Raw genomic sequence first — 23,129 nt, forward strand, 5'->3', positions numbered from 1 at the left:
CACCCCGCCCCGGTAGGTATGCTGACACAAGCCGCACAGATGAACATCTTGACAAAACAGAGAGATCAGAAGTCCATACTCTTTATATTATAATCTCTGTCGTGGGTCCTGCTCCGACCTAGATGGGTTGCATAAATAAATCCTAAGAAATAGTCCCACTTGAATCAGACTGTCTTCATCATTTAATGACCCTTTGAATCCTAAAATCTTGCAAGAATGAAAGATGGGAATAATAAGTAGCAAAAGGGTGGATTGTGGCACTTTAGATGTATCGTATTGGGATATTTCTCTTTTTAAAAGTTTCTATTATAATTAAACACTGAATCTTGGAGATAAATTTGATCCTGATGAGAAATAGCAGCTTTTGACACCTGTGGGCATTAAATGTATCTATATGCATTTTTTTTAGATCAAGCATTTCAAAATTATTTCTAAAATCTGTCTCTGTCACTGTGACCACACTGTGTCAAAGCTCCCCAAACAGAAATGTCCTAGTTGTTCTGTTATAAATAATTCTGTCATCGTCTGTCAAGGTTTTGGATTGAGACCAAATACTCAACCCAGTAGTTGGGCTCACCACATACTTTCTGAAGGCCTACTTCAGTTTGATAAAGGTGACTTCTGTGCTCCTCTCCAATGCTCCCCTGTGGCTCTTAAAAAATTGTTTTAAATTTTTCATTTTGATATAATTGCTAATAGTCTGGAAAAATAGAATAAAGGATTTGCACATACCCTTCACCCAGTTTCCCTAAATGTGGACATCTATAATAATCATGATACAATGACCCAAATCAAGAAATTAACATGGGTATTACTGTCTTATCTATAGACCTCATTTAATTTTCATTAATTGTCCATTAATGAGCACTTTCTCGGGATCCAGGATCTAATCCAGGATTTCATACTGTATTTAGCTCAAGACTTTTTAGTCTCATTTAATCTGGACTGATTGCTTAGTCTTTATCTTTTGTGACCTTGACACTTATGAGCAGTACTATGCAATTCTTTGTGTGAAATGTCTCTCAATCTGGGTTTTTTTTTGTTTCCTCATGATTAAACTCAGGTTATTCAATTTCTGGAAAGAAAACAATGGCACAAGCTCAGTTAGCTTCTAAAAGGTACAAAACTTGTTTTGTTCCAGATACAGACCACGGTGATATCTTAAAGTAACTGAATTCAGCTAAGCCTGGCTTAATATATATATTTTTCCAGTTCATTTGCAGTTTGTCTGCTCATTCTTCTTTTACTTCTCTTTCTTGCCTCTATTCCTTTCCAAGGAGATGAGACTACTTTTGACAAAGAGAACTCGCATAGAACGTTGGATGAAGGTGTCTCATTCTGACACTCAGCTAAGTCCAGGACAGGTGTTGATTATTCAAGGCAGCAAGATGGTGACTTTTAAGGCCAGAACCTGAAAGGGGGTCAGTATGGCATGGTTGGGACCATAGCATTCAGCGTGAGACACATACAGTTGAAGATCTGCTACAGATGACCTAGTGGACTGTAGTTACTTAATCTTTCTGAGTCTCAGTTTCCTCTTTTGCAAAATGGAGTTATTTCATAGATTAAATGTGGGTAGAGTATGTAAAGTACTTGTCATAGTGTCTTAGAGAAGATAGTTAGTATTAGCTAAAATATATAAAAAATATAAATGTGAAAATAATAATAATAATGATATTCATACATCTCTGCAGTTGAATTCACTCACTCTGCTAAGGATGGGCCTGGAGAATTGGATCTTAATTCATGGTCTCTGGCAATTTTCCTAGAAATATGTGATTAACTGACTAGGTTCTGAAAGGACATCAACCTGTTTTTTTTTTTCTGGCGTGGAGTAGTGGTGTTTCTGGGCACAAGGCTAGCTCCTTTGACAATACTCTTGCTCACTGGGGAAGCATGCTCCTTTGTTAGTTTTCTTTAAGTCTAGCAGCAGAGTGTACTACTCCTTGATGTACTCAGAAGGCTTTCAGAGGCAGCTGCAGGAGAGGGACAAGATCTTTTCCTGAACCCAGCTCAGGTTCTCCAACTGCGGCCTTATACAATCCACCGGCCAATGACAGATTTACAAGAGAAAATAAGCAGATGTGTATTAACATGTGTACTTCTTGGGAGCACATGTACACATGGGAGCACCTAGCAATGAACAAGACAAAGGGCTGGTTAGAACTTGGGTTTATATACCATTTTAGGTTAAAGGAAAAAGGATTGGTTTTTGGGTCAGGGAAGCAAGTTATGGGAATGTGATCAGGAAGAGCTGTAAATAACTCTTTTTTTGTGGGTGAGGGTACTGGGGATTGAATTCAGGGGTATTCAACCACTGAGCCACATCCCCAGCCCTTTTTTGTATTTTATTTAGAGACAAGGTCCCTGAGTTGCTTAGTGCCTCACTGTTGCTGAGGCTGGCTTTGAACTCTCAATCCTTCTGTTGCTGGGATTATAGGAATGCACCACCGTGCCTGGCTGTAAGCAACTCTTTTATGCAGGTTTTACTGGAGGTCTTCTCCACTAATACAGGTTGTTAAGAGTCCTCTTCTTAATGAAAATTTCCTTAATAAATGTACATTTCCTGTGCATAAGGAAAACGTATGCATTCATTGCTTTAGACTTTTTCTTTTGTCTGCAAGTTCTCAAGTGGCTATTAACTCAAAATAATCCTCATGCTGAAGAGGCACATTTTGAAGTGGTGTATCCAGGACCCTCAACTCCTAGGGTCTGGACTACTCTCTAGAGTTATCTTTATTCTTGGAACTTTTTCTGACTTGCTGGGCCCTGAAGGCCTTGTCCTGCTTCCACTTGAGTAGCTTCCAGCTACTTCCAGCCACTTGAGAGAGGGTTGAAAATTCAAGTGTCCATAGGGTCCAACAGCTATACATGAGCAGAACAGGACTGCATAGCATATACTGCACCTCAAGGGAAGTCCACCTCCCAGCAATTGTTGCCAAGCAAGAGTGTGGCCCAGTGTTGCCAGAGCTAGTGATATTTTAAGATGAACAGAAAGCTGAATTTTTAGTAACACGCTTAATTTTTAAATGACAGCAACAAATTAAAAAGAAAAAAAAAAAGCATTGTCTGAGCCTGTGGCTTGCTAGCTGATTTATCAATCCAAACTCATAGAGCCTGGATGAAAGCTTGGATGAAAGTTGAGACTCATCAACTTTAAATCCTTTATTTTACCCATAGGGAAATTTACAAAGAAGAAATGACTCACAGAGTTCATAGAATCAGCCAATCAGAGGTCAGGACTTAGAGATCAATGCATGCGTTAACATTAGATAAAAGTCTTTTTATCTTCTGTGCTGGTTGTTGTTACTGGTGCTCAAAAATATTAGCAGAATTAATGATGCTATAAAGAATTAATGAATCTAGAGCCCGTGTGTCCCCTGGTTTTTCACTGGAGAGAGATAAGAGTGAGTTGTCCTGTGTTTGTAGTTTACAGATAAGGTAATGTAATTTATGCTGATGGAAACCTTGTCTGCCAGTAGTCTCCTGTGGCTTGTGATCAGAGCAGCGATGTGTTGGGAAGACAGTTCAGGCAGCCATCTAAAAGGAGTACTGGGCTCTCCTCACAACATAGCTGTCATGGTCACACATTCCCTGCTTCATGCAAGAATCCCCTTTCTTCTGTCTTTCCTTCCCTCCAGGGCCTTCCTACTCAACCCCTCTTAGAAACTCCCCCTTCACCTTTCCTGCTCAAGTTTCTCTCCCAATCTTTTCCACGTAGTCTTCTCAATACTGTTTTCTATATATGACCTGATTATGGATTTCCTAGACCATCTTGAATTTTGCCCCTTTCTCCTAGTTTCTCTAGGTCTGTTCCATTCTCTCCCATTCTCCAGACGGTTTAACCAAACTCTGAAGAAGGGAACAAGCCAGATGAAGTATTTTCAGAGTGTGGAGTGTGGGGCTGGGGGAGGGTGAAGAACCTAAGAGGTTCGAGACCAAACTTAGTTTGAGGCAAGGGGCTGAGGGGGTGGCTTGGATGAGGGGGTGAGACCTCAAACACTGTGCTTCAGCAGGGTGTTGCAGTTCTCCACTCCTCATCTCTGGATACTTCAAGCTAGTCCCCTGCCCCTCGCACTCTCCTTGTAAGTGCCCAGAGAGGGGATGCCTTTCTCTGTGTGGATGGGAGATTGGTTCTGGGAAAACATGCATTTAAACACTTTTGAATTTCTGAAACAAATCCTCCCCCAAACAAATGTTTACAAAAACATTTTGCTAAACTTGCAAAAACAAAATGGGGAAGGTTGTCACTGAAAAAGGCATAAGATTCCAGTGACGTCTCATGTGCAAACTAGAGGGCCCGTGCACCCCATAAACCCACCACAGCATCTTGCTCTGCAAGGGTGTGTTGCGGTGATGGAGATTCAGGACTGGAATTTGTTTGATTTTAAAAACAGATGAGTCTTATTTATTTTGAAAGAATATGCCTTATGGATACTTTATACTTACTTTATTTATATTTCATACCATTTTAACAATTTGCCTTCCTTCTACCCTTTATTTTATCTTTTTATCTTGCTTTTATCTACTTATTTTAAATTTTATTGTGGTAAGAACTCTTAACAAGGGAATCACCTTCTTCAGGAATTTATTAAGTGTACAATACAGTATCGTTAGCTATAGGCATGTTCCTGCATAGTAGCTGTCTAGAACCTAATCATCTTGCATAATGAAATGGCATTCCTGTTAATAGCAACTCCCCATTTCTCCTCCCTCCCAGACCCTATTGACCAACTTTCTACTCTTTGCTTATATAAGTTCAACAACTTTAGATGCCTTATAAAAGTGGAATCATGCAATCCTTCTGTCACTGGCTTATTTCACTTAACATCATGACCTCAGAGTTCATCCAAGATGTTGCATAAAGGCAGAATTTCCTTCTTTTGAAAAGGCTGAATACTATTCCATTTTGTTTACATACCGATTTTCACTATTCACTTGTGTGTTGATGGAGAGTTAGGTTGTTTCCACCTCTTGGCTATTATGAATCATGCTTCAATGAACTGAGTGCAGATATCTTTTTAAGATCCATTTCTCAATTCTTTTGGATTAATATTCAGAAGTAGTATTGTTGGGTCATATGCTGGTTCAATATTTAATTTTCTGAGGAATCACTATATTATTTTATAAAGTAGATACACTTTACATTCCTACCAACAATGCATGAGGGTACGTTTCTCCACATCCTCAGCAACACTCGTCTTTTGTTTTTTGATAACGGCATCGTAACAGGAGCAAGTGGATATCTCATAGTCATTCCTACCCTTTATTTTAAATGAAGCATAATCCTGCCAGTTGTGGGTTTTGTCTCTGCATAGGTTAAATGTAACTACTGAGAAACATTCAGGTTAAGAAGGTGTGTGACCCTATTATGTGCATCAGATTTTGAGCTCAGGGCTATAAATACAAATGTCAGCCCCATGTGGCTCCTGTTCCCTGTTCAGCTGAGAAGCCGGTCTTAAAGCAAATAACTCAACCACAAGTTCAAGAAAATGCAAGAACATAGGCATGAACATAGGGTCTGAATGGAGCAGTTGGCCCTGTGAGTTTGGGAATGAGGGAGCATTAAACCAGGCAAGGACAAGGAAGGCAAAATAAGAGCTCATATTTACCGAGTCCTCACCGAGCAAGAGGCTCAAGAATAATGCCCAGGTCCCAAAGAGCAGAACATATTGCTCAGGTATGAGAGATGGCTTAGGGCTCATGTTTGCCCTGACAGCCTCCTAGGTGGGCTGGATACTCTCTGGCACTGCCTCTTTTGTGGTCTGGTCTCTGAGGGGTGAACATCTTTGCTGGAGAGAAGATGAAGACTCTTATCTGCTTTTCCTCTACCCTTGGACCCCAGTACAGTCCAGAACTCCCAGTTCAACCAGCCAAGGTTCCTTCCAGCCTCTTCCTTTCCTCAGCTCCTTTACTATCAGGGATTCAGCATTTACTCCTTTCCTCCTTAACCCTGCCCTTCCTTTTGGTTCCTTCAGCTCCTCTAGCAGAGTCCTAAATGCCTTTGTAGGCTGAAGCCACATTCCACTACCCAGGGCTCCCTCCTCTGTCCTTTGTCCCAGCTTTCCCATCAGTCTCAGAACTGCTATCGCCAATTTCCTTAGCTTCTCACTCCTATCCCTGCCCAGACTTTTCCTCTCAGAGGGAGCCCCTTCTTGAAAGATACTCCAAGTCCATCAGGTACCTCACTCATCCTGGTTACCTTCCTGCTTGCCATTGTCCCCAGGGGCCTCAATGTCCAACTCTTGACATCCTTCTGCTGCCCTCAAGAATGGGGAGCTGTGCCTCTTCCTACTATTCCTGTGTGTGTGTGTGTGTGTGTGGTTTAAATATATATATATATATTTAGTTGTAGTTGGACACAATATCTTTAATCAATTAATTTATTTTTATGTGGTGCTGAGGATGGAACCCAGCACCTTACACATGCTAGGAGAGCGCACTCTCCCTGAGTCACAACACCAGCCCCTATTCCTGTGTTTTTAAAATTCATTCTTATTTTGTTTCTTTGAAAAATTATTAATATAGAAAAAAACGACTGATTTAGAAAATAATGAATAAATGAAAGTACAGGTAGTAAGAGGGAGCTTGCAACAATCATTTCAGTGGCACTCCAGCTTTAGGAAGCCCTGTGGCTTCTCACTCAACCTACAGCAGCCCCGTGCTGTTGGGGTATATATTGTCATTATCCTTGTTGTGTGTGGTGGCCCCTTCTAGGTCTATCATGCACCTGGTTTTATGATGCAGTTACAATATCATGTGCCATAGTTTAAGAAACTGGGTTTAACAGAGTAGGACTGCAAAAGAGAAGGCAACCATCCCTTCCATTCTCCTAACTCATTTTGGGTGTAACCTCTCTCTTCCCCTCGAGAAGGCCAAGTTGAAGGAGGGCCCTCTCAAGCTGGCTTGTCATCTAGCCAACCCACAGTAAGATCCAGGTGGTCTTTGGAAACTGTGCTTACTGAACCAGGATCAGAAAGATTAAGTGCCTGACCAAAGACACACACCCATTCCAGGGCCAAAATTCAAAACCTTTACTATTTTGCACTTTAAAGAAAGAAGATTTTATGAGGCAATAGGAGAGGGAAACCTTTGCTCTCTGTTCTCTAGACCTCACGTTCCATCTCTGGGTGGTAAGGGGGTGTTCTGTGGGAAGCCAGCCAACTCCACAGCATTTTGACCCTTTCCCCCTTCAGTGCACTGGCTGCCTCCTTCCCTGGGCTATTTCGTCTTGTTGGAAACTGTAAGAGCCACTGCCAACCATGTCCTTTGCTGATCATAAAGATAACTTGGCAGGAACCTGATCATTCTTAACCTCCATGCCAGGAAATTATTCCCTGAATTAAAGATGACTTCCACATTTTACAGTTTAAAATGCTCTATAACAGAGAGGTTGCTATAGAAAAATTTGAGATCTCTTATATAAAGGTCAAGAAGAAAATAGGAGCTGTTTCCTTTAATTCTTACTATACAATTTTTAAGAAACGCTTTAATATTCCATTCAACTCTTTCTTCCCTTTCTCTCTGGCTGGTTCTAAAAAATCAGTGCAGCACCATAAATATGCAGAACGTGGAAAGCTGATTTTTCCTATATCTAATAAAAACCTTGGGGAGTAATTGAAATAACTTGGCGTGGGTAGTCAGGTTACGTGCTGCATAATATCAAAAGAAAATCCAGAGCAAGGAAAAGCAACAGAAAATAGGAAGAGGGGCTGGAGAATGAAACCAGGGCATCAAATAATGAGTAACTACGAGAATCTAAAATAAATAAATAAATAAAAAGAATCCTTTTAGAATTACATTCTTAGAAAAAAAAGTCAAGAAGCATCTTCAAAGAAGTAATACTAGACAAGGTGCACATTTTTATACATTTCTTAAGGTTGCAAATTCAAAGAAAAGGAAAGAAATATCCCTTCCTCCCCTGTATCTATTCATTAGATGAAGTCTGGCAGAACACACAGGTATCCATCACATTTTTGACATGTTTTCACCATGAGATCCTCCTCCCATTTCCCTTTTCTCTCCCTGTATCATCCAATAGAATTTTAAAGGAATGTTGTCAGTTATGACAGGTCACACAAGGAGAACCCTCCACTATCAATTGTCCAGGGAACCTTTTGGAGTACCTTATTGTGGTCTTTATGATTTTATAAAAGGCTACTGTATTCATTATGGGTAGGAAAGTGACGTTGACATGTCTGGGTCTCAGCAAAGAGAAATGTGGGCATGGAAGCCGCATGGAGAGAGAACAACCTCTAGTTTGCATTTCTCATAGAATCTTCTGTCTCAGTATTCTACACTACCCAGCTTGTTACCCTGCGAAAGTCCATTACTATTTCCAGACTCAATTTATTTTCTAGAAGTTTAAACAGGTTATTGCTACAAATAAATGAAACCTTTTGGAAACAGAAAAGACTGGAGGGGGTAGTAATCACCTATATTTATCAAACATAATGGATGATATTGGTATATTTTCTACCAATCTTTCTTCTTAGATACAGCTGTTTTTTATGTGGTAGAAATTGAAGTATAATATCCAGTTTTATATTTTGGCAAAGTTTTATTCTTCTAAATAAAAAAATAGACTGTTAGCCATCATTTCTAGAGTTGCATAATATTCCACACAGATGAGCTTTTACTTCTTTGTTTTTTAGTCTGTATTGAAAGACAGTGTTTGACAGCATTGAGGCTTTTGAATTTCTTACTAAAGGAAAAGAGAAAGTACTGCTGCCGGGGCTCATACCTGTAATGATTCACAGCTAGGATCGATGGTACTGCCCAGAAATGATCGGCTAGAGAGGTTAAGGTCGACTTCTTTTTAAAGATCATCTCAGGTCATAGACTAATGGTTGATTATCTTTGTTGGTGTCTGAGTCGAGTTAGACAACCAGGGTAGAAGATCCAGTCCTGTAACTTACTATCTCTGTGACCTGGCACAAGATTCTCCGCCTATCTGTGTCTCCATTTCCTCAGAGGCAACAGTGTGAATAGCCTTATAATTCCTCCATTCTTAGAAATAAATTTTAACACACTCAATCATTGGGTTGAGTTCTGCAATCAATGTGAACATTGCAATTTTTCCTTCCCTTTTCCCTGGCTCAACACTCCCCAGTACTCTAACAATCAATGGTTTCTTAGCACTGAGGAAATATAATACTACTTGTCTGACTGTGTTTGCAATGGAAAGGATTAACTGAATTATACATAAAATGTTCTCAGCACTTGGTAGGGGCTCAGTAAATGGCAGCTACTATTTATTAGTTTTTTTTTTTTTAAATCTGTTATTCTTAGAATGGTAGAACACTTATTTGGAGGAGAATATTTATTTTAGGAAATACATTAGTTGTAGGCAGCGTATTTAGTTAAAACTCATGTGGCTTGGAAAATTCCTCCACATCTTAAGTTAATTAGAGATGGCACAGGGATGGCAAATAGGTTTAACTTCATGTGCCAGCTCTAATCTGTCGATGATGATTGTCAGACATGCTGCGTTGTGAGACCTGCTTAGGCAGACTCTGGGTGTAGCAGGCCCAAGTGCCAAGGTTGATTAGTAGTGTGTTCCCCAGGCTCAGCAAGATCGAGTAGCACTGCACACACTGTTTGCCATATCTGTGTTCTGGTGTCACAAAACATTACATGGCAATTCATTAGCATTAGCCAGGCTCTAGTTTGTCAAACAGGAGTTTCATCAAGTTCTTGTAGCAATAGACCACCTCTAGGTCCAAGGTGAGAGGTGGAAACCTACAACAATAAAACTTAAAATTCCTACCTTGGCAGAGACCTGGGGGACTTGCACCGTTTTGAAAGTAGAGCTTTTGCAATGACCTTGACTTTGCTCAGCCTTTGTCTTGCTAATGCTTATTTAGATCTTGCCAGCTGAGCTTGGAATACCCTATACCTTGGCCTTTGTAGAACTTTGCTGTTAAATTGACTGAACTGCCTTCTTGACTGCATCTTGTGCTTGTCCTCCTTTGCTGTAGATAGATGGCTGTTAGCCCAGAGAACTTTGCTCAGAAAGGGCGATAGAATTGGAAGGGAGACTGTTCATTTTATCCTTATCTAATTCTTTGTGGCACCTACAAAGTAAAACCAATGATTATAGCACTTTGTTGAAGGCTTACGTGGAAAGTTACATACCATTTCTTGAAATATTCTGGTAGTCCCTGTGGTTACAGTGGTTTCTTCTCCGTAAACGAAGGTAAATAGATTTTTCTTCAATTCTGAAACAAATATATGTATTTATGTACTTACTGTCAGGACATTTAATGGTGAAGTTCAAAGAAACTTATTATTATTGTTTTTTGGTATCTGGGATTGAACTCAAGGGCACTCAACCACTGAGCCACATCCGCCCTATTTTGTATTTTATGAGAGACGGGGTTTCACTGAGTTCCTTAGAGCCTCACCATTGCTGAAGCTGGCTTTGAACTGGTGATCTTCCTGCCTCCACCTCTGGAGCTGCTGGAATTACAGGCATGTGCCACTGTGCCCAGCAAAGAAACCTATTTTTGACATGATTTTTAAAAATATGGTGAAAATGAACTCAGAAGATTGAAATTTCACTGATTTTTTTTTTTTCTAAACTGCAAATATCTTATTGGGAGTTATGAGAAGCAATTCAATGAAATGAGTGCCATTGATATGGTAAGAGTACTGCTAGAGATATCAAACTTCTTTTGTATGAACCTTTGGAATAATCCCTTTCTAATCTTTTTACCAACAAGTGCAATAATTTTTTCGAGGAATAATTCATCTTTATGAATTCTTTTGTTTTGAACCTGACCATATTTTCTTTCTTCCTCTGGTTGCTCTGAAGCTATGGCAAACTCCTGTGTCCAGATCCATTCTCCCCTTTGTGCATTGCAATAGAGGCAGGACCCACATTATCTCAGAGTGACCACTGCATTCCCCAGCTTCCCTTGCAGATAGGAGCAGCCATGTCACCAAATTCTGAATGATGCAATGGAATTAGAAATATCCAGTGGCAGTTTCTGGAACATTTCTTAGAACACAATTGGAAGGTAACTCTTGCTCTTTCTTTGACCTCTTTCTCCATCCTGGAATAAGAATGCTGCAATCTTGGACTATGGGGAAAAAGTCCACACTGGGAAAGTAGAGATCAGTGGAAAGAACCCTGGATCCCTGGGGAGTCGGTGGAGTTAAGCTCCTATACTAGTTCTAGACTGCATATCTCTGTACTTTTCTGTGTAAGAAAAATAAATTCATGTACTATTTTATTTATACCACCCATCTGTTGAATCTGTTTTACTTATAGTTGAATCTAATATTAATGAGCACAGAGCTAGAGCCAAATTTGACGAGAGTATCAGGCTATAATTATACATATTTTAAGCAATTTTCTTGGCTTTCCTTTGCCTCATCTTTGATTTTCTAATTTCTTTTGCCAAGCTTTTAATTTAAATGTAATTTAATGTTATGTTGTCTATACTTTTATAGATTTCCTAAAATTCTTTTTGAAACAAGATCAAGTATAAACTAATGAATAATAATTCAACTTATAAATATTCCATTACTCTTCAAATGTATCTTTTCTTCATTCTGATAAGCCCATATCTCACAACCTTATGTAAAATTACCCTCTATTTTATGTATTATGAAAATCTTAATAATTGTATTACAATGCTTGGCAACTGTCTCAAATACTTCAGAAAGGTAAGGATGTACCATGTTTGGGCATTTGGAATGCATTGGTAGTAGAATTCTTCTTGAAGTCTGAGAAAACTAATGATAACACTTCTTAGTAGGAGACTAAGATGTCTGAGCAATATTTTAAGTACAAAATTTTTGCTTTGTGATAGAATTTTGAAGTGAATGATACATTTTATTATTATCATTATCATTATTATCATCCAAGCTACCCATGCACAGAGCTTTAAAAATAAAGTTTAGGAGAATGTTTGTTGAGCATATTGTATGGTCCAGGCACTGTTTATTGTAGACAATTGGGTTATATTGGCAAGTGAAAAAGACAAAGATTCCTGCCTCTGTGTTGTTGACATTCCAGTAGCAAAAGACACATCAAAAGCACTAAATATTATAAATAACTAAACTATATTCTAGAAAAAAAGTAAAAAAATAAAAAGTAATAAATTCTATTTTTAAAAAGGGGGAAAGGAGATTAGGATTAGAGTGGCCACAGGAAGTCTCATTGAAAGGTGAATTAGGATAAAGATGAGCCTCATAGAGCCAAACCATTTGAATGGTTAAGACTTGCAATAATAAACAGCAATATCATACTTTTGCCTCTTTCCCAATTCCCAGAGGCAACCAATTTTAACCTTAATTGGCTGAGTCTTTTGATATTGTGGGGGTGGGGGGGATTTTTCTTTTTATCTTTAAGTAACATACTTTAAAAACTAAATTTTTGGTCTTTTTAAATTCTTTTTGCATGATTTTTTTTGTATTTATCATTAATTCATCCTCAAATCTTTTACAGTTGTTTGTAGTGCATATTCATCTCCTTTTGATATGCCCTGCCCTGTATGTCAGATTGTTTATTAATTTTGTCATCTTGTGGAAATGTCTCCTAGAGCCTGTCAGTTTGCTTTAGTTTGGGCTTGTTGTCTTCACCCTGGTGCACAGTGGGTAGCCTGAGAGCTCCCTTCTCTATCCTACTGGGTTGTTAGACATCTGATTTCCTGAAAGGCTATACTTTTCTTATTTTGGATGGAGAACACTTTTATATAACTCTGAGAGGTGGATGGAAAGTAGTTTCATTTTTTTTTTTTTTTAGCACTTGTATATCTGGAAATGCTTTTATTCATTGACTTGCTTGCTGGTGAGGTGTAAGGTGGATCTGGAAACATAGCTTACACTGTAATATAAATGTTGGTAGAATTAATGGGACTTGGTGAGAAAAAAAACTTGAAGTGAAGAAGTATCAGAGTTTACCTCTTCCCTGAACTCTCATCCTATCCAAAGGTGTCTTAGGACACAGATGAACTCGACACCTCTGAGACAAGAACCTCACTCTTTGGCACTCTACATATTATTCAGGAAAAAAGGGTTGAAGTATTTCTAAGTCACTCTGATGATGAAGTTGATGACAATGGTGATAATAACAACCATCACCACACAATAATAAATTTCCTATACAGGCCATTGCTTTGTGAAAATGGGGGTGCCTCATACATGATGGATCAGCTTTTTTTTTAATATTTATTTTTTAGGTGTAGATGGACACAACACAATGCTTTTATTTTTAGGTGGTGCTGAGGATCAATTCCAGCCCCATGATGGATCAGCTTCTTGCCAAGCTACCCCAAAGGTGAAGGAAATTAGCCTCCAGGACCATTAGAATTTGTAATTTGGCCATCTGACTTTATGTGGCAGCATGAAGATGGTCACATTAGCCTCAACACTTCTACCTTTGAATGTGGGCTGTGTTGGCTTCTTCAACTAATAGAGTGGCACTCTGCTGATTCTGGCTTTTAAAATTCCTGGCAACTTTTGCCTTGTGGAGCTCTGAACTGACATATAAAAAGTCTGACTGCCCTGCTAGAGGGGCTATAAGAAGATCCCACCTTGGAAGCAACCAAGATGTCTTTTGGTAGGTGAACAGATAACAAACTATAGTGTATCCATACAGTGGGATACTCAGGGATCCAAAGAAATGAGTTGTCAAGCAATGAAAAGATGAAGAAGAACTTTAAATACATATTTTAATTGAAAAAAGTCAACCTGAAAATACTGCATACTTTGTGATTCCAACTACAGATGCTCTTTGATGTACAATGAAAACATGTCCCAGCAAACCCATTTAAAGTTGAAAATATCGTAAGTCAAAAAATGCATTTAATATACTGAACCTACCAAGTATCTATCACAGCTTAGCCACACAGCACATGATAGAGTATTGGTTGTTTTTTCTTGTGACTGTGTGGCTCATTGGGAGCCACAGCTCATTACTGCTGCTCACCTTCACAAAAGAGCATCAAATCACATATCACCAGCCTGGGAAAAGATCAAAATTCAAAGTGCATTTTTCTTTTAAATGCATATCACTTTGGTACCATTATAAAGTTGAAGAAATTCACAAGATGAACCATAGTAGGTCAGGGACTGTCTATTTATGACATTCTGGAAAATGCAAAATTATGGAGAAGGTAAAAAGATTAGTGGTTACCAGGAATTTGGGTGGGAGGAGGAAAAATGAATAGATGGAGCACAGTGGATTTTTTAAGGAAATGCTAATCTGAATCAGTATTGGCTCTTCATTTCTAACAAATGTACCACATTAATACAAGATGTTAATAATAGGGGAATTTAGGGAGAAGGCGCAGAGGTATGTGGAAACTCTTTGTACTTTCTGCTCAATTTTTCTATAAGCCTAAAAATGCTAAAAAAAAGTAAGGTCTTAACCTTTTAGTTGCCCCTTCCCAGGCACCAGTCATGTGAGGGAAGCCATCTTGGATCCCCCAGCTCATCCTGGCCATTAGGTGAATCCCAAGGAGAAACCATGGTCAATGTCATATGGACAGGAAGCACTGGCTAGCTGAGTTCTGCCTGAATTCCTGACCCTCAAAATTATGGGATATAATGAAAATGGTTATTGTTTTGAACCACTAAAATTCGTAATATTTTGTGACACAAAAGATATCCAGAACAGTTTGGTTGTAGAATTTGGTTGAGACAATTTTCCCAGAGAACTTTGAAGGAATGTATCTGTTAGTTTCTAGCTCCCCAGTGGTCAGTCTGAAGCCATTCTGTGTCTCAATGTTTTGCAAGCCTGTAGTAGCACTTTGTTCCAAGTGTTCTTGTTATGATTTAGATATAAAGTGTCTTCAAAAGCTCATGTATTAGATGATGCAATAAAGTTTAGAGGTGGATTCATGTAACATTTTTAAAAGAAAAATGTTTGGCAATGGAATAAGCAAAACATTCAACTTGTTTCTGGAACAACAACAAAAAGTTTAGAGGTGGAACAATTGGGTTAGAAGGGTCTTAACCTAATCAGCACATGAATCCACTTGAATGGATTAATGGGGTGATAACTGTAAGCCTGTAGGGTATGGCTGGGAGAGGTGAGTCACTGGAGGGTGTGCCTTTCTGGTATATATTTTGTCCCTGATGAGCTGAGCTTAGTCTCTCTCTGCTTGCTGGTGGCCTGGTCCTGAGCTGCTTTCTTCCATCATGCGCCTTCTGCCTTGATTTTCTGCCTCACCAAAGCAATGAAACTGGCCATCTATGGACTGAGGCATCAGAAATTGAGTGTCAGATTGTTCTTTTCAGGTCTTTTGGTCACAGTGGCAAAAAAAAAAAAACTGACTAAACAGTTCTGAAATGTTATGATAGCAGGTGTTTAGTTGGTGTGGTTCTATTTTCATTCAATTTTGGGCATCTGATGGAATCTTTCAAATCTTGGAAATTCATGTTATTCAATTCTGAGAGATATTCTTGGATTATTTAATTCATGACATCCATGTTTCTTTTTTAGAACTCTTTTTTGGATATTGAGTTATCTGAACTGGTCTTTCAGTTTTCCTAGTTCTTCTGCCTTAATTTCATTTGTCTTTCTTCTTACTTTTCTGAATGTTATTCTCAATTTTGTCTTTCAACTCTTCCCTTACAATTATCTGCTATCTTGTATTCGTTGTTTAGGAGAGCAGAAATAGTCAACACAACAGCCACCATCACAGAAGTGACGTCATCACTGCGTATTCAACTTATTAAATCAATGTGCTCTCACAAAAATGTGAACTTGTGAAAGTGTTATTCTATTGGCATTTTCACTAAAATAGGAATTTGTTTCCTTTAGTACATCCAAGGAGAGCTCATGATCCTCAACAAATTTATCTATTAAAAAAATTCCCAATCACTCAGGAGGCTGAAACAGGAGGATCATGAGTTCAAAGTCAGCCTCAGCAAAAGCAAGGCACTAAGCAACTCAGTGAGACCCTGTCTCTAAATAAAATACAAAATAGGGCTGGGGATGTGGTTCAGTGGTCAAATGCCCCTGAGTTCAATCTCTGGTTCCTCCTCACCCTCCCAAAATTATCTGCTGTCACTAGCATAATTTCCAAGTACTCATTTTGTTTTCTGAATATTCCTTTATCACATATTCTTGTTTTATGAATGTAATTTCTTATGTTTTCGAAGATAATTTTAGTTATTTTTATAAGTAGGCTGTTAATTAGAGGGGTTTTTCCCCCCTTTGGTACTGAGGATTTAACTCAGGGGTGCTTTACCTCTGAGCTACATCCATAGCCCTTTTATATTTTTTTATTTTGAGACGGGGTATCACTAAGTTGCTAAGTTGCTAAGTCTGGCTATGAACTTGTGATCTTCCTGTCTTAGCCTCCCAAGTTGCTGGGATTACAGGGTGTGCCACCATGGCCCTAGAGCTGTTTTTTTTTTTTTTTTCAAGTCCCCCACCCGCTGCCACCTTCCTGCACCCATCAGTGCATAGTTCCTCTCTGTCATTTTCCTTTGTTTTCATGTTGGAAGTTTCCCTTAGATGTCTGATGATCTGATGGCCTTGGGTTATTGGTTTATATTTAAACATTGAAATGGCACACTAACAAGCTGATTTGGAAGTGGGCTTCTGGGTGTGCTTTTTGAGTATGGTCCTGGCTGTAGGGTGAACTGGCTGGGCCTTTCTCAGGGAACTCTGCGGTTAGCATCTTGGGGTCTCCTTTTGGGATGTTCACCACATTCCCAGGGGAAGAGTTGTCTAGTCTGTAAAGCCAGGACAGTAGCTGCTAGGGCCCAGTACTTGGCATGCCTAACTGCTTTTTCTGCAATCTTTTAGCCTCACTTCCTTTCTAGAGTGTAGCCAGTCAGTCCTCAAGTCTTCTGGGGGGTTCTTCAGTGTAAACCAGGTTTCTGCTGGGTGTTCCCCCCCAACTAGCTCAGGATGCAGCTATTCTGAAACTGCTATCAGCTACAGCTTGTCTTTCTGTTTCTGGCTTCCAACATGTTGTGGCTGTTGGCTCTTCCTGTTCTCTTTGTCCTTGTGGACAAATTCATTTACTATTTTTTAAGTAGAGTTTCCCAAATATGAGAAGTAAATGTTTGTGTTTAATCTGCTATCTTACCTAGAAGCCTGAAACAAATACTTTACATACTGATTGGTTTACACCCTGTGCCTTGACTATTTTATTATATTTTGGACTAGCAGATGGGAAATGGACGTTAGATCTGAGTTCAATACTAAAATAATTTCATGGTCAATAAAGAAGGTTTAGTTTCCTTTGGGAAAGTAATTGTTATCAATACTTGGTCATAAATGTATTTTTGATAATTCTAAAAAAGGAATTTATGTACTGAAATATGGTTTTGCTCATGACCTGCCCCTGGAGAGCAAATAGCATGGGTATTAATCTTATAGGTACAGCTTGTTTCACTTTTCATTACAAGAAACATTGATATCTTTACCAATTGGCAACAGATTCATTCATATTTCTAACTACAACTAGTGCCTAGAGGGCTGGGGATGTAGCTCAGTGGTAGATTGCTTGCTTAGCATGCACAAGCCCCTGAATTCAATCTCCACTATTCCCTTTCTCCCACAACATCTAGAATTTGGGGATTAAGTTCTTCTGCCAAGCACTAGAAGTATTTTATATAACTAAAATACACTATTTTCTTTCATCCTCATCCCAAATAAATAATCTCATTTTAGGAATTGAATTTCCCAAGGAGTGCTCACGAATTATGAGCCTAGAGAGGAATCAGTGGAATATTTTGAGATGCCTACATGTTCAGAGGATGGCTCAAGAGAACGTTCTCTGTGTGCAAGGTCTGCTGGACTGCATGAATAGGACCACGCTAGGTCACACTGTATGACAAAGTCAAACTGTGATGACTGTTCTGGTCTCAAATCCTCCTCTTGTTCTCCTATCTCCGCTTGGAATTTTTAAGTGTCCCAGTATGGTCTTTTGTTACTCTCTTTTCATTGTGTTGCACAACAAAATCCAGACCAATGGGCCTATAGAAGAGGTGACTGCTTTAACCTGCACTTTTTGGGATACAGAGGAAGGGTACTTGAAAGTTCTCTTCCATACCTTGTCCAATGCCTGAGTACTGATATCTTCAACACCAGAAGCAGGCTTGGAGGTTTAACCATGTGAAATTTCCAGATTTATCCACTCCATCTACTGGAGGGCTCTGTGCAATACAGGCACTGTATGCAAGAACCCCTGATTACTAGCCAAAATTCAAAATAGATAAATCTCAAGTCAAATGGTTACTTATTGCTTTGCCCAATGCTGGTTCATATATCCAAAAACTTCTCTCTCTGAGAGTCTTCTAAGACTCTCATTCCATTAAAACAAATCAAAACAAAGTAAAATCAAGAATGGAACTCACGAAAAATAATGCAGACAAATATAAAGGTTGATTTACAACTAAAGAGAAAAAAAAAAAGAAAAGAAAAATGGTTGCCTCCTATATTGACTCAAAGGAGAACCTGGAGAGTTTTCCTAAAGAGTTAGTAGCCTGTCAGAAGTCTTCAGGATGAATTGAGTGTGATATGCTTCAAGTAATAGTGACACATCATGTTCTGGTTTACTTTCTTAGGCCATTTTTGACTCTCTCCAGAGGGACATCTAGTTTGGGCATAAATTCTGAGGCCCTATTAAGTTAAATTTTAGAGAATAAGTCACAGAAAAGAGTGAGACTAGGAAGGCTGGCAGCAGGATGGTGAGAGATAAATGGTAACATTTGATATGAAGGGTTAGGGCAGGGCAGTAGATTAAGATAAAATTGGATAACTTACAGACTAGACAGACTCTATCTAGGGACCTTTTCTTCCAGAAAGCTTTGAGAAAAGGGTGGATATTTTTCTTTCTGATGTGGATGGAGGTTAGGCCAGCATGAGGCCAGGGAGATGGATTAAAGGCCTTTCAAATTTTCTTCTAGTCCTTTGTGAGTAGCCAGAGAGCCTCGTGTAACTCCTAACTCACTGCATCACAGAACAACCAAGATTCAGCCTCTGAGAATGATAAACATGCAGATAGTGACTTGTGTATTCCGAGAGACCAGCAGTGTGCTAATTTCACAGGGTGAGGATGACTGTATTGAGGAGGTCCTGGGAGTTCAGACATGCAAAGATTAGCAGGACAGCATGATAAATTTTGAATTTGGAGCAGGAAAACTGTATGGGGAAATAGACTTCATGGGCACTGTGTTCAATAATTCATGAGCTGCTGGACTTAGACTAGCTGCCTATCTGTTAGATTAGCCTCTCACTAAGACAGCTTCCTCTCCTGTTCTCTGAGGGCAGAGCCATTTTAACTCTTTCCATCCTGACCCTTAACCAGCTCGGGATTTGATTCTAGGCCAGTGGATGAGGGTGAACATGACAGTGGGAAAAAACTTAAAGACTTAAGTCAATGGATGCTTATAAATTTGAAAAGATCAGCTGTGACATAGATGATCATTTTAATAATCAAACAGCATTTCCCAAAGGATGCGCTGTGAAGCAACAATTTCTGAAGATCTATCTTTTTCATAAAACACAAATACGGAGTTCACATAGTTCTGCAGTCAAATCAGTTTAGGAAATATTTAATAATAGCAGCAAAATGGACTAAGACAATGTTGTACCCCCCTCCCTTTTTTTTTTAGATATACAAAGTTTTTTGGCATGTAAAAGCTCTGATAAGCCTTACACTGAATAAACTTGTTTCCCTTTATTTAAATTAGCATTTCCAAAACTTATTTCACTTAATGAATCTTTTAGAAAATGTGTATAATACCTTTTAACATTTTGTGGAACTGATATTTGACAGAATACTTTTAGAAGAAAATTGATGGGGCTGGAGATGTGGCTCAAGCGGTAGCGCGCTCGCCTGGCATGCGTGCGGCCCGGGTTCCATCCTCAGCACCACATACAAAGATGTTGTGTCCGCCGAAAACTAAAAAATAAATATTAAAAAAAAATCTCTCTCTCTCTCTCTCTCTCTGTCTTTAAAAAAAAGAAAATTGATGGATTATCTCTGTGATCTTTATTTGAAAATTGAGATGTTCTAAAGTATCATGTCCTGTTGGCTATAAGAATTCTACTAAAGAAATTTGCAGAGTGTTCATTTGCTTATGTCAACCTAGGATACAAAAATCACATCATTCTGTACAAAAAAGTTCACGTGGAGGCTTGAATTTATCTATTATTGATCAAACTTACTACTAGCAAAACTTCCTTTTGTTTTATGTTTTCTGCTTGGCTACTGAGTTAATAATTTTCTTTTAAATTAATTTTTTCCAATTTGTTGATTATAAGATGAATATTTTAATATTGATTTTGTGATTTAATATTTTAATGAATTTTGCTAATTTCTTATAGAACAATGATTATAGGACACACTTAAAAGTCCAAGAGTTCGTTATGCTGATTTACTTTTACACATGTCACATCATGCAGTTGGAGATTCAATTCATGCTGTTTATACTCCTTTTCCTCGTCCCTGCCGTTTCCCATGAAATGTTAGTTCCAGCAAATCTGATTTGATTTGGGCAATTTGAGAAAATGTATATGAAGGAGGTTTGTGGATTGTAAAGCATTCTAAAATGTAAAATTATATAATGAACTGGTTCAGCAGTTTTGTTATGGCATACCTGCTGTGTGCCACATGTTGTGCTGGGTTCTCAGGCTACAAAATGAAGTCACCTGATCATACTTGGGATGCTCACAGTCTGGCTGCAGGGCAGGTGGAATGGAAGATAGTGAGTAAATGTGTTGGTGGGCCTGATTCTGGACCCTCATGGAAGAATGCTTATCATCTTGCTCATTGTACAGCAGAGAAGTCCTAACACAGAATGCTATGTTTGGGGACGAAGTGCTGTCAGAACACTGGTAAGTGCAATTTCCTTGCTCCTTTGACAGAAATTTATTCCCTATTGGTACAAGGTCAGCCTTCATGGCAGTTTCTAAACTCTTGGTGTCTGGATTCCCATAATATGATATGTGTGTATCACCTCTGGCCTATCATGACTATTATGTGTAAATTGGCATATACCCACCCTGAAAGCTATATTTTGCTGCACAATAAAGCAGAAACAGTCCTCTAAAACTGTCTCCGGAGGGATTTCTCTGCTTCCTCAAGCTGCCCACAGTCGATGCTGGAAGGGCAGGTCCCTCAGCATAAATGACTGTGATAAGTGAGCGGGAGATCAGATAGTCCAATGGGGGTTAGTAGGAAGAGACTGTCTAGAGAGACTGATCCCTTATCCATGGGTTGTGACCCACAGTAGAGGGTAACTAGATAGAACAAAAATGAGGATAGATGCTTGTGAAGAGATGCTTAACTCAAAATGGTAAAATATTGTTAAAGTGGAAAAAATTTAAAAAGATGGACAATATCTAGTATTGGCCAGGATGGGATGAGACAAGTATTCTCACACACTAATTGTGAGAATATAAATTTGGATAGTCCATTTGGAAGACTTTTAAAAAATTAAGAATATACATATATTTTGATTCAACAATTCTTTTCCCAAAGAAATCCATATACATATTCATAAAGATATAGTACAGAATATTCATTGTTGTGTTGTTGGGAATATTGAGACTTTGGAAATAAGTTCAATGTCCCTGACAGGGGAAAGGAAAAAAAAAAAAACCAAAACACACTACAAAATACTGTGTAGCATAAAACAAGAATGGAAAGTGCTCCAAGAGGCATTGTTGAAACAAAGCATAACTTTTACTATGTTATGCATGATGTTTAACTTGTTGGAGAATCCCAACAAAGTGTTTATTTCATCAAGTACTAATACACGCATGGAAATACCTAGAAAGGGTCTGGGTGAAACAGGGGGACTTTTAACAAATACATCAGCACTTTTGTGAAGTTAAAATATATTCATAATCTGAGTAATTAAAAATATAAAAATGTAAAATAGCTAGAAGCAAGAAGAAGTCAAAAATAAGTAGAAGCAAGGGGAAGTCGTTTGATAGTATTTGGCAGGGAGACTCTTGTCTTTCAGGAGCCACCGAATCTATAGAGGGTCCTTCCCATGAGTGGAGCCTCTGTGTGCTTGGATGCCCAATTCTTTCTTGCCTTCTCAAGGATCTCATTCCTCTCCACAATCTCTTTTTTCTCTCTCTCTGGGAACATCCCATCACCATAGTATGTTGTAGGATTTCTCACCTAAAAATAAACTCTTCCTATTTGCTATTCTCCTCCAGCTTTCCTCTGATAGCAAAACTCATTGGAATCAGAGTTGTCCACGCCCACCTGCACTCACTACATCACCTCCTGAACCTTCTCTCCAACCAGGCTTCCATCGCCACCCCACTGACAGGTTTCTGGGCTAAGTGTCTCCATGGTCACCACTGGTCTTTCTCAGCTTTTGCCTTCCTCTGCTTCTGGCAGCATCAGGCTGATGTGACTTCTCCTTTGGAAATACTTGCTTCACTTCGTCCCCAATCATCCTAAGCCATTTTAGTTTTCTTTATACTCTAAAGACTGTCCCTTCTCAATCTTCTCTTCCCAGATCTCTAAATGTTGGCATCCTCCAGATTCTGTCCTTAGTCACTCCTTAGAACAGAGGTGGCAAATTTTTGAATTCAGAACCATTATTAAAATTGTTGAGGACCCTGGAGAGCTTTTGTTTATGTGAGTTAGACCTATTGACATCTATTATATTAGAAGTTAAAATGAGCGAATTTGAATGGACATTTCATTACTAATCGATTTTGAATAATAATGACTCTATTCCATGTAAGCATGACTTTTTTTTTCTGAAAAAGGTAGATATCTTAATAGAAGACAGCTGGATTTACCTACTTTTGTATTTAGTCATTGTGATATGTCATTTTGGTGGAAGTAGGTAAAGAAATTCTGGCCTCACACATACATGTAGCTTTTGGAGATAATTATGGGATAATCTTCTTTGATTATACCCAAACTATACCCAAACTCAATCAGTAGTAGTTTCTTTTTTCTTTTTTTTTTTTTTTTAATTTTTTTTATTGTGGGTTGTTCAAAACATTACAAATTTCTTGACATATCATATTCCACACTTTGATTCAAGTGGGTTATGAACTCCCCCCCTCACCCCATACACAGATAGCAGAATCACATCAGTTTCACATCCATTGATTTACAAATTGCCATCCTAGTGTCTGTTGTGCTCCGCTGCCTTTCCCATCCTCCCCCCTCCCC

At 38.8% G+C, this 23,129-nt stretch overlaps 1 protein-coding gene across 2 annotated transcripts in view; it reads right to left on the bottom strand.

The window, feature by feature from the left end:
• Nucleotides 1–23,129, bottom strand: part of Aoah (acyloxyacyl hydrolase) — a 213,642-nt gene that overhangs the window by 48,434 nt on the left and 142,079 nt on the right. For both annotated transcript variants that reach the window (XM_015490228.2, XM_048786464.1), the window contains exon 13: nucleotides 10,138–10,220. In XM_015490228.2, the coding sequence (XP_015345714.1) occupies nucleotides 10,138–10,220 (83 nt within the window). The remainder of the gene's footprint in view (nucleotides 1–10,137; nucleotides 10,221–23,129) is intronic.

The sequence above is a fragment of the Marmota marmota genome, unplaced genomic scaffold, assembly GCF_001458135.2.
Source record: "Marmota marmota marmota unplaced genomic scaffold, marMar, whole genome shotgun sequence".
Lineage (NCBI taxonomy): Eukaryota > Metazoa > Chordata > Mammalia > Rodentia > Sciuridae > Marmota > Marmota marmota.